The sequence below is a fragment of the Dipodomys merriami genome, unplaced genomic scaffold (assembly GCF_024711535.1).
Source record: "Dipodomys merriami isolate MVZ:Mamm:240054 unplaced genomic scaffold, mDipMer1.0.p SCAF_60, whole genome shotgun sequence".
NCBI classification, from domain to species: domain Eukaryota; kingdom Metazoa; phylum Chordata; class Mammalia; order Rodentia; family Heteromyidae; genus Dipodomys; species Dipodomys merriami.
In genome coordinates this window covers 957,291-972,060 of record NW_027206180.1, presented here as the reverse complement: position 1 = coordinate 972,060, position 14,770 = coordinate 957,291, and the positions used below count along the sequence as shown (strand labels likewise).

The 14,770-nt window shown below is 51.0% G+C and overlaps 1 protein-coding gene across 1 annotated transcript in view; it reads left to right on the top strand.

Annotated features, from left to right (window-relative positions):
* The first annotated feature begins 2,865 nt into the window (after positions 1 to 2,865).
* Positions 2,866 to 14,770, top strand: part of LOC138814504 (BOS complex subunit NOMO1) — a 40,375-nt gene continuing 28,470 nt past the window's right edge. Inside the window, exons 1-7 of the mRNA XM_070003403.1 lie at positions 2,866 to 3,145; positions 7,471 to 7,560; positions 8,667 to 8,712; positions 9,622 to 9,722; positions 11,055 to 11,161; positions 13,161 to 13,233; positions 14,377 to 14,529. Of these exons, the coding sequence (XP_069859504.1) occupies positions 2,969 to 3,145; positions 7,471 to 7,560; positions 8,667 to 8,712; positions 9,622 to 9,722; positions 11,055 to 11,161; positions 13,161 to 13,233; positions 14,377 to 14,529 (747 nt within the window). The 5' untranslated portion in view covers positions 2,866 to 2,968. The remainder of the gene's footprint in view (positions 3,146 to 7,470; positions 7,561 to 8,666; positions 8,713 to 9,621; positions 9,723 to 11,054; positions 11,162 to 13,160; positions 13,234 to 14,376; positions 14,530 to 14,770) is intronic.

Here is a 14,770-nt window from a genome sequence, read left to right as displayed (position 1 = left end):
CGTGTCCCTCATGCGCAGCCTCTCCTCCCCGGGGGGCGGGGCCGGCAGGTTCAACCCAGGCTGGAGCTGGCCCGGGGCAAAGTCCAGAACTTGGAGGGGTGAAGCCAGGTGAGTCCAGGGACCTGGTGGGGGGAGGGGAGGAGGAGGTGACCCAGGGGTCCCCGAGGCTGCAGTGACCCCCAGGCTCCTTTCTGCCGAAAGTCACAGTGAGTGCACCGAACCTTCCAGAAAATGCAAGGTGTGGATGCCCAGGAAGGAAAGAGATGCTCAGAGGGAGACCAGGGGCCAGAAGCAAAAGTACGTGGCAGCCAGGCGCCCAAAGGCACCTCACGCCTGTAATCCCAGCCGCTCAGGAGGCTGAGATCTGAGGATCACGGTTGCAAGCACAACCTTGAGACTCTTCTCTCCCACGAACTACCCAAAAGCCAGAAGTGGAGCTGTGGCTCAAGTGGTAGAGCGCTAGGCTGGAGCATAAAAGCTCAGGGACAATGCCCAGCCTCTGGGCTTAAAGCCCCAGTATGGAGACACACACACACACACACACACACACACACACACACACACACACACACACACACACACACACACACACACACACACACACTCTGTTCCTACGGGAAGATGGCTTCTGAGTACCAAAAAGAAAAGATTATAGTATAGAACAGGATGTGTCATCTAAAAGAAAAAAAAATAATGTGCCTAGGACTTGGGGGCTGTGGCTCAAATGTAGCGCTCCACCTAGCCAGCCAGGAGCTAGGAGGTGGGGTGTCATGCCTAAACCAAAGCTGTCTTGCTTCTGGGGGTGTCTCATTCTCATCCTCCGCCCTCCCCTCCTGCAGCTCCTCCAGGGAGGGGCTTTCCCCAGCCGTGTTCACCCCTCTTTCTTCTTCTTTTTTCTTTTGGAAAGTTCTGGGGATTGAACTCAAGACCTCAGCCCATGGCTGGTACTCTACCACTTGGGCCACGTCTCCAGTCCAGCAACCTGCAGGTGAATTGGGAGACTCCCTCTCCAATTAACCTGCAGACTTTCCTTTCTGCAGCTAGCTTTGAAATCTCGATGCTTCAGGACTCTGGGCCATGTGTGAGCCACCGGGCCCAATGTCCCCTTCCTTTTATGAGTCTCCCCGTTTCTGCTGTGGGATGGGATCTGGGCAGTGCCTTTTCATTGTCCTGCCAAGTGTTTGGGAAAAGCTGGGTCCAAAAGTACCCAGGATTCTTTTCTTTGCAACTGGGACTTGAAGTCATTGTCTGACGCTTTTGCTCACTGGGTGGAGCTCAACCGCCTAAGCCACCCCCTCCCTCAAAGGAATCATGAATGAGTCAGGTTTACCATTAACACTGGCAACTGGTACAGACTGAAAGACATCATGGAGAAGCCAGAGCCCCCTCTCCCAGCCATCTGACACCCCCCCCCAGCCTTGTCACACCCCTGATGTTTCCTTTATTGATCTATTTGAAGATGGAGTTGAGGGAACAGCCAAGAAGTCAGGAGAACATGGCAGCCACCATCAGCTGGGCTGAAGAGCCCCAACTCCTCTCTTCCAGCAGTCAGAGCTGGAAAACCATAGGCCTCAGCCTACCCTCTGTGAGATGGGAAGATTGGGATGGACTCTGCAAATTGTCCTCTTTAAGTCTACACTCTAATGATTTTCTACGACAAACTCCTGCTTCACGTGAAGGAGGGTAGGCAGATGCCAGGCACCATGGTGCACAGCTGTTAATCTTGGCCATTTAGGGAGTAGAGACCATGTCTTGACATCAGCAGGGGTAGAATGAAAACTGGATGTGGGCAGAGCATGCCTGTTAAGCCTGCTACAGGAAAGTGTAACATAAATGTGACATTGTATCAGAAAAGTAGCTAAGGGTAGAGAGATGGGGGGGGGACCCAAGTAGTAGAGCCCCTGCCTTAGTCATGCAAGGCCCTGAGTTCAAACCCCAGTACCATCAAAAATAAAATCCAAGCATCTGCCTTCAGTTGTGGTTACAAGTAATAACCCACTCCCCAAACCATTTAAATAGTTTCTCTGAATAACAGAGTAGTTGAGTTTCAACTATATTAAATAGACGTCTATCTAGACACTCAACCTATATTCTATTAGATAAATGTGCATTCTATTTAATGTAAGTATATTCCAGGAAGAATGTAGAGGAACAAGCAAATCAGATGCACCCACGATTGGAACCCTTGTAGCAGAAGGCAGAGGCTCTGATCATGATGAGAAGGTTTGGACCCGGCGCTAGTGGCTCATGCCTGCAATTCTAGCTACTCAGGAGACGGAGATCTGAGGATGTCTGTTTGAAGCTAGACGGGGCAGGGAAAAAGGTGGGACTCTTTATGTCCTATTGAGCACCAAAACCAAGGAAGTAGAACTGTGGCTCAAGTGGTAGAGCACCAGCTTTGAGCGAAAAAGCTCAGGGACCCAGGCCCTGAGTTCAAGTCCCATGATCATCAACAACAACAACAAAAGGTTGGGTAACTGATGGTTCTTAGCTGTATGCTTTAATCCTGATGGCAGAGTGTAGTGGAAAAATCTTTCTCACTTCATCATTTGGAAACAATATATAAAAAAGTATCAAAACAAAGCACTTGTTTTTATTTTTAAGGAGCAAAAAGAAAGAAGGGCATGGATCGTTTGAAGAAAGGACAGGCGTGAGCTACCAGCGCCTAAAACACAATTCAGCTTCGGGAGTTACGTGCACACCTGTCAGCAGGTGCATGGAGTCCTCCGTGTCCCGAGGGGGCGCCCGCGGGACTTTTGGCTTTTTGTAGAGCATGCGCGGTGGCGCTCTTTGGTGAAGGGGGCGTGGTTGCCGTGGCGCGCCTGCGCGCTGCGGGCAGGTGGGCGGGGTCTGGGCTGTCACCCGGCGCCCGTGGAGGAAGGAGCCGGGCAGCGTGCGGTGTGAGGGGCGGGACCGGGCGGCCTGCGGAGGGTCGGCGGCTGGAGGCAGGCCGGGGCCAGGCCGGGCCATGCGGTGGGGCCGGGCTGCGGGGCCGCCGGGCCCCCGGGGGGTCGCCGCGCCCACGCTGCTGCTGCTCCCGCTGCTGCTGAGCGGCGCGGGGCCGGCGCGGGGCTCCGAGGACATCGTGGTGGGCTGCGGGGGCTTCGTCAAGTCGGACGTGGAGATCAACTACTCGCTCATCGAGGTGAGGGCCTCGCCGCGGCGCGGGGCCGCCGTGGGGCCCGGCCTCGCCCCAAGTGCCCGGGTGGGGGGTGGGGTCAGCCGCCAGTGGGACCGCCCGACCCCCCCCCCGGATCTCCAAACCCCAGACCCCCCCCCCGCTTCTCCAGACCCCAGGCCGTCACCCCTCAGACCCGGGGCCCCCTCCCCCTCCCCGGAACGCGGGTCCCCCCCCACCCCGCACCCATATGGTGGAGCTGGGACCCACGCGCCCGCGTCCCCACGGTCCAAAGCTCGGCCCCCCCCCCCCGCCCCGTGACCCCGACTCCGCGATCGGCCTTGGGGCCCCCGAGGCTGGCCATTTACTTCCTTTCTCCCCCCCCCCCAGCCCCCTCCAAAAAGAGTTTGCAGCTGTCCTGAGGCCTGGGTGGCCATTGCAATGACACTGGAGATGGAAGTGGGATGGTCAGCCCAGGGGTACGGTGACCCAGAAAACCTGAGAGGAGACTGGGCCCGGGGGGGGGTGGAGGGAGGGAGGGAGGACCGGGGGGCAGGGGTCTCCTTGTCAGGCGAGCTGGGAGCCCCCGAGGGAGAGCTGACCTCATTCTCCAGAGGGACCTGGAGATGGGCGATGGGAAGGGAAGAGGCCAAGGAAACGGGTCCCGAGAAGATTCAAGAGCCAGGATAGGCTTTAAAGAGAATTCTGGAGAAAGGAACACCCCCCCCTCCCCCCCCCCCGCCCCCCCCCCCCCCCAAAGGCCATCTGGAGCAGCTTTGAGCTGTCCCCATGGGCGATGAACTGGTTGAACTGTTAAACCAGGCCGCTCAGCCAGGCACCTTGCTGGGGTTTGTGGAGAAGGGTGGAGTCTGTTCCACACCCCTCTATTTGTTCCATCTGCTTTGCTCTTAGCATACATTTGTTGCATGGAGGAGATGGGTTCATGGGTGTATCTTCATCAACCTCACCCCCTCAAGTTTAAGGCTCCGTGTGTGTCCATGTGTTCATCCTGGGGCTTGAACCTCAGGCCTTTGGCGCTGTCCCTGAACTTCTTTTGCTCAAGGCTAGCTCTCCACCACTTGAGCCACGGCTCCACTCTCCAGCTCTTTTTTTTTTTTTTTTGGTGGTTCATTAGAAATAAATCTCAGCCTCCTGAGGAGCTAGGATTACAGGCGTGTGCCACCCGTGCTTGGCTAAGTTTTAAGGGATGGTGTTGGGAGAGAAGTTAGCAAACCCAACACGTGGTTTCTCAAAGAGAGCTTCTTGTCATTTCAGGCCCCTGTGTCCTCCACCCTTCTACCTGCGTCAGGCTTCAAGGCTGCTAAGAAGGTGCTAGACACCTGCTCCTGGTGCCCTAGGCTTTCAGGCACAGGGCCTTTCAGAAGCTGCCTGGAAAGGCTTCTGACAGCTTGCTTCCTGGGGCTGTGGGAAGAGGGGCAAGGCAGTCCAGAGATTCCCTCTCATCTCCACCCACTAGTTGGCACGGTGTCCGTGAGAGCAGAGAGCAGGTTTTGTGATCTGGGATGAGCTGTGTTTCTTGCCCCCTAGGGAACTGCCTGTCCAGAAGGCTGGAGACATTCTCATTGTTTCATAGTTTCTGATTATGAAAGCAGACGTTTTATATGTGTAATCTTGATGTAGACTTACGTTGCTATCCTATGTCCTAACCTGTACTTTATGAAATATGTTAAAAAAAAAACCCAGAATACTTCACGGACTTTCCCCTTTCTTTCTTCCTTTCTTCTCCTTCCTTCCTTCCTTCCTTCCTTCCTTCCTTCCTTCCTTCCTTCCTTCCTTCTTCCTCTCCCTCCCTCCTTCCTTCCCTCTCTCCCTCCTTCTCTCCTTCTTTCTTTCTCTTTCTTTCTTTCTTTCTTTCTTTCTTTCTTTCTTTCTTTCTGAACTCTACCATTGGAACTACATACCCCTCAACCCCCACCCCCACCCCCTTTTTTTTTGCTTTATATTATTTTCAAGTCAGGTCTTGGGATTTCTGCCCAGGGTGAACCTTAGATTATGATCCTCCTACCTGTGACCTGCTTAGCTTGGATGACAGGTGCATGTCACCATACCTGATTTATGTGTTGAGATGGAATCTCTGTAACTTTTGGTTGGCCTTGAACTGAAATCTTCCCAGTCTCTACCTCTGCAAAAACTGGAATTACAGGCATAAGCCACTGTGCCTAACCTCACAGTCATCTCTTTTTGTCAGTTGTGGTTGAATGCTGAGCCTGGACACTGTCTTTCAGCTCTTCAGCTCAAGGCTAGCACTCTACCACTTGAGCCACAGTGCTACTTCTGGTTTTCTGGTGGTTTATTGGGAGATAAGAGTCTCATGGACTTTCCTGCCAGGGCTGGCTTTGAACCACAATTCTCATATCTCAGCCTCCTGAGTAGCTAGGATTGATTACAGGCCTGAGCCACTGGCCCCTGGCAACAGTCATTTCTTTCTTTTTTTTTTTTTTTAGGGGGGGTCGGCTCGTGGGGCCTGAACTCTAGGCCTGGGTGCTGTCCCTCAGCTCTTCAGCTCAAGGCTAGCGCTCTACCACTTGAGCAAGAGCGCCACTTCTGGGTTTTTTCTTTTTGCTTATGTGGTGCTGAGGAATCGAACCCAGGGCCTCAGGCATGCAAAGCAACCACTCTACCACTGAGCCAACTTCCCAGCAACAGTCATTTGATTGTGGTTTTTGTGTTCCAACTTAACTAATCATTCTCTCCAGCCTTCTTGCCTTCTGTTTTTTTGTTTTTTGTTTTTGCAATGGATTCATTCAATCACCAACTACTTACCCAGTGTTAGTATATCTTGAAGCCTTGTTCCAGCTGGGAGTAGAGCAGTACAGTGGATAGATGCGATTAGAGGAAACTGACATTCTGCCTCATATTGTTGAAAGCAGTAATCCTGCTGGTTGTGAACACTTTTACAATCAGATCTCACAAAAACTGAAGACTGCATTTCTCAGGAAAATCCACTGATTCTTAGGTTGCAGAGTGTGGCTTGGGCCATGGGGGGGCCATTTGGATATTTATGGTAAAATTGTTGATGCAAGCAGACAGACAAAGAAGGGCAGCCAGCGAAAAGCGCAGGAGAAGCACACGTGTCTTTTGGGCCATGCTCCAAATGATTCCTTTGGCTTTCCCCGCCCCGGGTTCCCCAACTAGACCAGGCTGTGTGGAGTGACAGCCGTGGTCACTGCCCATAAAGATTATTCCACGCTGGTCTTTCCTCCAGTGTGCTGGTGTAAGTGTGTCGCTTTTCCCATTTCAGAGCTGGTGAGATTCCACTCTGCCATTCCTCTGACTTGGTCCCAGAACAACCTATCTTGGAGGCCCTCAGACCCAGCCATATTGCTTTTACAGTCACAGCGACTGAGGGGCACGTGTTGAGCTCCTGTGCGAGGTTAGGGAATTTGCATCTGTGCCCTACAGCCCACGCCAAGGTTCATTCTTTTCTTCTGAGAGACACCAACTACTGTGTATGCGCTGACGTGAAGCTCTTGAACCACGGAGGAGGGGAGGGCCCTGCTGCTTCTTCCACAAAGAAACTGAGCTACTGGCTCACACCTCTCATCCTAGCTACTCAGGAGGCTGAGATCTGAGGATCACAGTTCAAAGCCAGGCTAGGCAGGAAAGTCTATGAGACTCATCTCCAATGAACTACCAGAAAACCGGAAATGGTGCTGTGGCTCAAGTGGTAGAGCACTTGCTTTGAGCTTTAAAGAGATCAAGAGGGACAGCACTCAGGCCGAGAGTTCAAGCTCCATGACTGACAAAAAATAAAGAAAAGAAACTGAGCCTGAAATGACATGTTGGGGGGCCCCTAGCATGGAGAAGGCTAGATATTGTGTCTGTTGTGTGGATAGATTGTGTCTCAAATGCTCAGGACAAAGAGTTGACACATAGCTTTCGGATGGCAGGGTCCGATGGCAGTGGAGAGGAAATTGAGTTTTGAAGTGAATGTCTCATCAAGCATATGGAATCACTGGGGGCAGATAATGCAGAGCCTCCCCCACAACCCCCCGCTGCAGCTCTTATCCCAGACCCTCTGGTTGAGAAGATGAGGCAGGTCAGGAACTCAGCCCAAGCACCTTACAAACAGTGCCGTCTGCAAATTTGTCTTAGATCCAGAACCACTAGTGAGCAAAAGAGGTGGCCACTGAGGCAGACTGCAAAGCGAGTCCTTTAGAGAGGGGTAGGCTTGTGATGCCTTTGAGCGCCAGTGTTTTCCTGGGGGGGGGGGAGGGAGGGAGCTGACGGCAGTGTACGTCCAGCAGTGAACACAAACACATGTTGATGGAATGCACTTAGCTCTCAAAGGGGTGTTATCTCAACTTCTGCTTCCTTTCTTTCCTTTCCAGATAAAGTTGTACACCAAGCATGGGACTTTGAAATACCAGACAGACTGCGCCCCTAACAACGGCTATTTTATGATCCCCTTGTATGATAAGGTAAGAGGAGCGGCCTCCTTAGTCCCCTGACGTGTCTTTATGACCGGGAACGAGAATCACGTGATCTAGGCAGCCAGGCCTTCCCCACACCAGGAAATACTCCTTCCTTCTTTTTTTAATTTTTGGCAGTACTGGGATTTGAACTCAGGACCTCAGGCCTGGCAAGGCAGGAGCTCTACCAATGGAGCCATGCCCCGAGCACTTTATGTTTTAAGTGCTTTTTGAACAGGGTCTCATGTTTATGCATGGGCTGGCCTGAACGGCCTGTGATCCTCCAGTTTTTACTTCCTGTGTAGCTGGGATGACAGGCATGTACCACTGTGCCCAGCTTTCCCCTTTCTTCTTTTCCTTCCCCTCCCCTCTCCCCCCTCCTTCCTCCTCTTTCCCTTTCCTTTTTATCATTAATTAATTCATTTTTTGGAGCTTCCATTCAGGGCCTTGAGCTCCTACTTGGCTTTTTTGCTTACAGCTGGTGCTCTACCACCTAAGCCACGCCTCCATTTTGGCTTAAGACTCTCCCTAGGACTTGTCTGCCCAGATTATCTTCAAATTTCCATCCTCAGATCTCACAGTCCCCAGTAGCTGGGATTATAGGCATGAGCCATTGCATCTGACCAATAGAATTCATAAGTGGCCTTCAGTGCAGCCTCTTCTGATGGCTAGATGGAAATTTGTCAGCTGTCAGTGCCTGCCTGGAATGCAGGAACTACCACATTTTGAACAGCACTTCCACATAGAATTTTATTTTCAGCTGGGCATCAGTGGTTCATGCCTGTAATCCTAGCTACCCAGGAGGCTGAGATCTGAGGATCTCGGTTCAAAACCAGCCGGGGCAAGAAAGTCTGTGAGACTCTTATCTCCAATAAACCACTAGAAAACCGGAAGTAGCGCTGTGGCTCAAGCAGTAGAGCGCCCACCTTGTGCTGGAGAGCACAGGGACAGCGCCCAAGCCCAGAGTTCAAGCCCCACGACCAACAACAACAACAACAAAAGAACAAAAATTTTGTTTTCAGGAGCAAGTTTTAGTTTAGATGATACCGTGGAAATACGTTAATCAGGACCATGAGCTCTTGCTCCTCTGAGTTTCTCTCTTTTTTCCCTTCCAGGGGGATTTCATTCTGAAGATCGAGCCTCCCCTGGGGTGGAGTTTCGGTAAGCTTGCTGAGTAGCCTGCTGCAGTTGGTAAAGGGCCACGCTCCGTGCTGAATGTTCTTTGGGCTGGCTGTGTGCCGGGACTAGTAACACACGCAGGCTTCATTTCTGCCGTGACTTGAGTTTGAATTTACTTAGCTCTCCTGTAGGCTGCCTGTCATCTTTTCTAAAGTGTGTGCTGAGCCTCCCTTTGAAAACTCTGCCTATGTGCTTTTACTCATTATACAGGCCCAATAGCCTAGGACTCAGGTTTTTTTTTTTTTTGTTTGTTTTTTTGTTTTTTTTTTGTCCCAGGGGTGGTTGTTAGTTTTGGAGGCAGGATCTCCCTACACATCCCAGGCTGCCTTGAATTCCTAATCCTTCTGTGTCAGCCTCCCAGGTGCTGGGATTACAGGCATATACCACCACTTCCACCCATCCTTGAAAGTGTGTGTGTGTGTGTGTGTGCACGTGTGTGTGTGTGTGTGTGCGCGTGTGCGTGCGTGCTGTTCCTGGGGCTTGAATTCAGCACAGACACTGTCCTTGAGCTTTTGTGTTTAAGGTTGGTCACTTGAGAGATAAGCGTTTTCATGGACTTTTCTGCCTGGGCTGGCTTTGAACCTTCATCCTCAGATCTCAGCCTCCTGAGTAGCTGACAGGCATGAGCTCCCAGTACCCAGCCAAAAGACTTTTTAGGCTGTCTGTGCTTGACACTGGCTTCTTCAAGGGCTTGGCACCAGTGGCTGGGGGGCGGGGCAGTGAGGGGAACTTTCCTTGTACTTTCAGAGTTTGAATCATGAGAACATGTTAAGTATTTGAGCGTAAATGAAGTTGCCTGGCATGAACGGTGGCTGAATCTCACTGTGCCCCAGACCTAAAGCTGACCTTAGTTTCTCACCCTGTCCCTCTTGTCCCTGCCTCTTTCCTCAGAGCCCACGAGTGTGGAGTTGTACGTGGATGGTGTGAGTGACATCTGCACCAAGGGTGGCGACATCAACTTTGTGTTCACCGGCTTCTCTGTGAATGGAAAGGTTCTGCTTCCAATCTTTGCTCCTCTCATAGCAGCTCTGTGACAGACACTAAGTATCCTTACCAGCCCAGCACTGGTGGCTCACGCCCATAATCCTAGCTACTCAGCAGGCTGAGATCTGAGAATCGTGGTTCAAAGCCAGCCCAGGCAGGAAAGTCTGTAAGACTCTTATCTCCAATTAACCACCAGAAAACCAGAAGTAGCACTGTGGCTCAAAGAGGTACAGTGCTAGCCTCAAGCTGAAGAGCTAAGGGACAGCCCCCAGGCCCTGAGTGTAAGCCCCACAACAAAACAAACAAAAAATTCTCCTTATCTTTGGAAAAGCAAGGGGCTGGACCCCACAGAGACCACAGACAAACTTGGAGTTGGGGGTGTTGATAGGCTCTGCACCGTGTTGTGCAGAACTGAGGTTTTAGGAGTCAGATTTGGGGTGCTGGCTGTCCCTGGGCCTGAGATACGGCAGGGATGTGGAATTGAGGAAGTGCTCTCAACACCGTCCATTGTCTCCACTGTGGGGGACCAAAGAGGGAGCTTCTCCCTTCACTCAGAGAAGCTTCAGAGGGCAGCTGAGCTCTCTCCGGGGTCCTCATACACCTGGGAAGACTGAATTTGGGGTGCTGGCCCATGCAAACTCCTGTTCCAGGCCAAGATTCTCAGCATAGCATTTCTTCTTCTTTTTCTTTTTCTGTCAGTTGTGGAGCTTGAACTCAGAGCCTGGGCGCTGTCCTTGAGCCTCTCTGTGCTCAAGGCTAGCACTCTATCACTTAAGCCACAGCACCACTTCCGGTTTTGGAGTGGTTCGGTGGAGTTAAGAGTCTCTCAGGGACTTTTCTGCCTGGGCTGGCTTCAAACCGCAGTCCTCAGATCTCAGCCTCCTGAGCAGCTAGGATTACAGGCGTGAGCCACTGGCACCGCCCTCAGCACAGCATTTCTTTTTTTCTTCCACCTGCGCTCAGGGTTGAGAGGAGCAGGTGTCCTGTCTTCATGGGCTCCTCAGTGGGCGTCTGCCCTTTTGTGCCAGCTGTGAAGCCCCCAGTCCTCACTCTGGGAGTGGGTTTGGTGGGATCTTGGGTAATTCTTCCAGTGATTTGTGAAATATCATGGCACCTTAAACCAATGGCATCTTACAGTCAGCTGTGATTCTACTGTCTTCTCCGTCCCCTTCTTGGAAAATGTTCTAGGGTTTTCTGTAGCCTTTTCAAAGGAGTCCTGCACCTAGACAAGTTCTAGGAGCCACATGCAGGAGTGGGGACGTTGGGAGGGGGAGGCTTCTGCCCTGCCACCCTAACCTCCTCCTCATAACCTCCTCCTCTTTACCTCCTTCTCCATGCAGGTCCTCAGCAGAGGGCAGCCCCTGGGCCCTGCAGGGGTTCAGGTGTCCCTGAGGGGCACGGGCACTGAGGGGAAGATCCAGTCCACCGTCACGCAGCCTGGTGGAAAGTGAGTGGGACCAAAGGTGGGGGGCTGGGGGCACACAGAGCCCAGCTGTGAAGCCGGAGCCGGGCTGGGCTGAGGCAGATTGGGGACATTTGGGGTTTAGGGATCCTGCCTTCAGACCCTGATTTGTTTATTCCAGTGAAGGACCTGCAGTAGGCCGGGCACTAGGCTTTCCCTTAGCTCTGGGACTCTGGAGCCTTGTGCCTACCCCAGTTTAAATCTGGGCTCCTTTATTTTCTGTTTGAGCCTCACTTTCCTCATCTGTAAATGAGGGAACCGTGGAACTCACCTCTAAGATTGCTGGGAAGACGGAGTTGGTGTCACTTCAGAAGTACATGTTTAATAAATGTTTGCTCAACATAGGTTAGCTCGTTATGATTTAAACACACCCTTTTATCACCATTACCATCAAAACCGTTTGTTGTCAGAACTGATGATTACTTAATTAACCTTGCTGAGTAGAAATTCAAACACTTATTTAGTGGATGTATATCGTTGAGTTGTAAATGTTAACAGATGTGCTAAGATTAATACGAGTGGTTGTAACTGCCGAGTTTGAAAACATTCAAATCATTACTAACTCCTTCAGTACACCAAACTAATGAAATGGCAGAATAGAAATTTAGAATGAGTTTGTCAGTAAGTTATCCAATTTAAAATGATTATGGTTGAAATTAGTGTTCGTTTTTTCAGTAATGTTTCATTATACCCATTGATGCCTCTCCATTTGTAGGAGGAAGAAAGAACTGAGATTTTTTTTTTTCTCCTGCACTCGTATAGATTTCAAAATACTTGGGACCAGAACTAATTTGGACTATGGAAAATTTTCAGGTTTGGGGTATTTTCATACATAGTGTAGTTAGTTTCTCACCGCTCACAAAATACCTGGTGTGAATGCTTTAAGGGAGAATTTATTGTGAATCACAGAATCAGTCAGTGATCTCTTGGCTCCATTGCTTCTGGGCCGGAAGTGAGGTAGAGATTTATGGTAGGAGGGTTTGGAAGAGCTGAGCTGCTCACCTCCTGGCAGCCATGAAGCGGAGAGAAACAGAGACAGGAAGAGGCTGGGGACAAGATCTACCCTCCCCCAAGTCCCTACCCCAGTAACCCACTTCCTGCTATCAGGCTCCACCTTCCCCAGTTTCTACCATCTCCCAGTGGTCCACTTGTGAATCCATCAACGGATTAATCCATTCATAAAGTCAGAGCCCTCAGGACAGTTAATTCCCAAGCCCCACCTTTGAGCATACATTGGGTACTGAGCCTTCAACAACTGGGCCTTTGGAGGGGCATTCCAGATCCAGACTATACTGAAGTCTTGGGGAGGGGACCCAGATCTAACATTTCACATATGCCTTATTCACATAGATGGAAGGTAATCTTAACACAGTATTTTTAGTAAAAATTTTGTATAACCATGGAGCAAACTTTGTGCAGAATTTTCTTGTGGCAGTATATTGGCATACCAAATATTTTGGATTTGGGGACATTTTGGACTTCAGGTGGTCAGATTAACCTGCAGCTGGTTGTGAACTATGCCTGGTGCTAACTGAACCTGGGACAGGGACTTGTGGTGCAGGGTTGCTCTGGAAATGAAGTGGAGGCTAATGCTTACCGAGACCAGCAGCTGATGGAATTTGCCCAGAGAGCAGTTCCAACTAGGATTCAAAGCTTGTCACCATTTGTTGTCTCCATATCCTCAGTGTCTTGTGTCAATGTCTGCTGACCTGGCCTCTTTACAACCACCTCTCCCCTCCCCCGCCAGCCCCCTTCTCAAGGCCTCACTGGATGTTCCCTGCACCTGCGCAGGGGAAAGGAAAGGCCTTCCCCTCCTGAGCCCAGGGGGCACTCAGCAGGCGCCCAGGCCTTTATGATCATTGAGCTCCTTAACAGGAAGTTGCGAGAATTCCAACATTACTTTCTCATGCTGCCCACATTCATCCTATAATGAGAACTACTCTGGTGGTGTGGAGATAGTTAAGTTGTGTTTTCTGTTTCTTAGGTTTGCATTTTTTAAAGTTCTTCCTGGCGATTACGAAATCCTTGCGACTCATCCGACTTGGGCATTGAAAGAGGTGGGTGTTTGAAGTGTCTCTTCGCCACGCCCGTAACGTGTGAGTCTGGGACACATGTGGGGCTTCCAGTGTGCATATGAAGAGAATTGGCGGTTTTCCAGATGTGGATGAAGAGCCCTGATGTTTACAAGGCAGATGTCTGGCGCTAGCGGGGGCTCTGGTGTTGGTTTTTATGGCACATGACAGTGTTGTCTTCCTGCTGGAGAGCTGTGGCTCTTTTGATCTAAATCAACACTGGGAACACCTGGGGAGATGTGTTGTCCTCTCTGAGATAGAACTCCAGAGAGACAAACGGCACAGAATGTTTATTGCCATTAATAGCAAACTGGGGAACCAGCTCAGGTCCCACTAAGAGAAGGACCCGTGAGCCACAGCCACGCGTAGCACAGGGTAACCACATTTCAGAACAAAGCGGAAGGAAATGGAGTTGTAAACATTTGTGCTAATGCCACTTACAGGTATGGCTTATGTAGAATAGTTACAAAGATATGCTTGGGACTAGCAAACACTACATTTGTAATATAGAGGTGAGGAAGGGGGTTTGACGGTACTCCCTTGGGCATGAAAACCTGGTTGCCATGGCATGTCCATCTTTCTGGCACTTGGGAGGCTGAGGAGGGAGATGGTGAGTTGGAGCCCAGCCTGGGCTACATAGCCAGACCCTGTCTCAAAAAATACCCTTAAGAGTGATTGCAACTACACAGTAGAGTTGGAGTTCCCAGCTGCGATTTCTACACCCATCGATGGAACCAGCCTCGGGGTCACCCAACTGCACACTGAAAGCATTTGAAAAGAAATTGCACACGTGGACTTGTTTTTTTGCAGTATGATTCTTTCTATGATGCTCACAGCATATCCATGATTCTAAGTAGCATAGAGATGACTGAGGCATATGCGGGGAGCGGGGCTGGTGTAAGGAGGTTGCCCGCAGACACTGAGCCGGCTTGTGTATCTGTGGGTTTGGATGGGGGTCCTGGAACCTGTCTCCCGTGCATACTCTCAGAGGGAGGACCACATGTGGAATTTTACCGTCTGTGTATGTCTCCTCCCAGTTCCTATTTAGCTTAAGCATGTTGTTGTACTGTTAGACACTTAGCTGGGGCTTGGTTTCTGGAAGCTAACCCCTTTGATTTGCTTCTCTAGGCGAGCACCACAGTGCGCGTAACAAACTCCAATGCCAACGCTGCCGGGCCCCTCATAGTCGCTGGCTACAATGTGTCTGGCTCCGTGCGGAGCGACGGCGAGCCCATGAAAGGGGTGAAGTTTCTTCTCTTTTCTTCTTCAGTGACCAAAGAGGTAAGCACAGGAAAGTGAAGAACAAACCAAATTGTGCGTGTCGGTGAGGAGGGAGACGGGAGAGGAGAGTAGTGTCATGCTGGAAATGCTGGATGAGCCAGGTGCCAGTAGCTCACGCCTGTACTCCGTGTTACTCAGGAGGTTGAGATCTGAGGATTACAGTTCAAAGCCAGCCCAGGCAGGAAAATCCACCGGAAGTGGCACTATAGCTCTAAAGTGGTAGAGCGCTAATGAGTCTTGA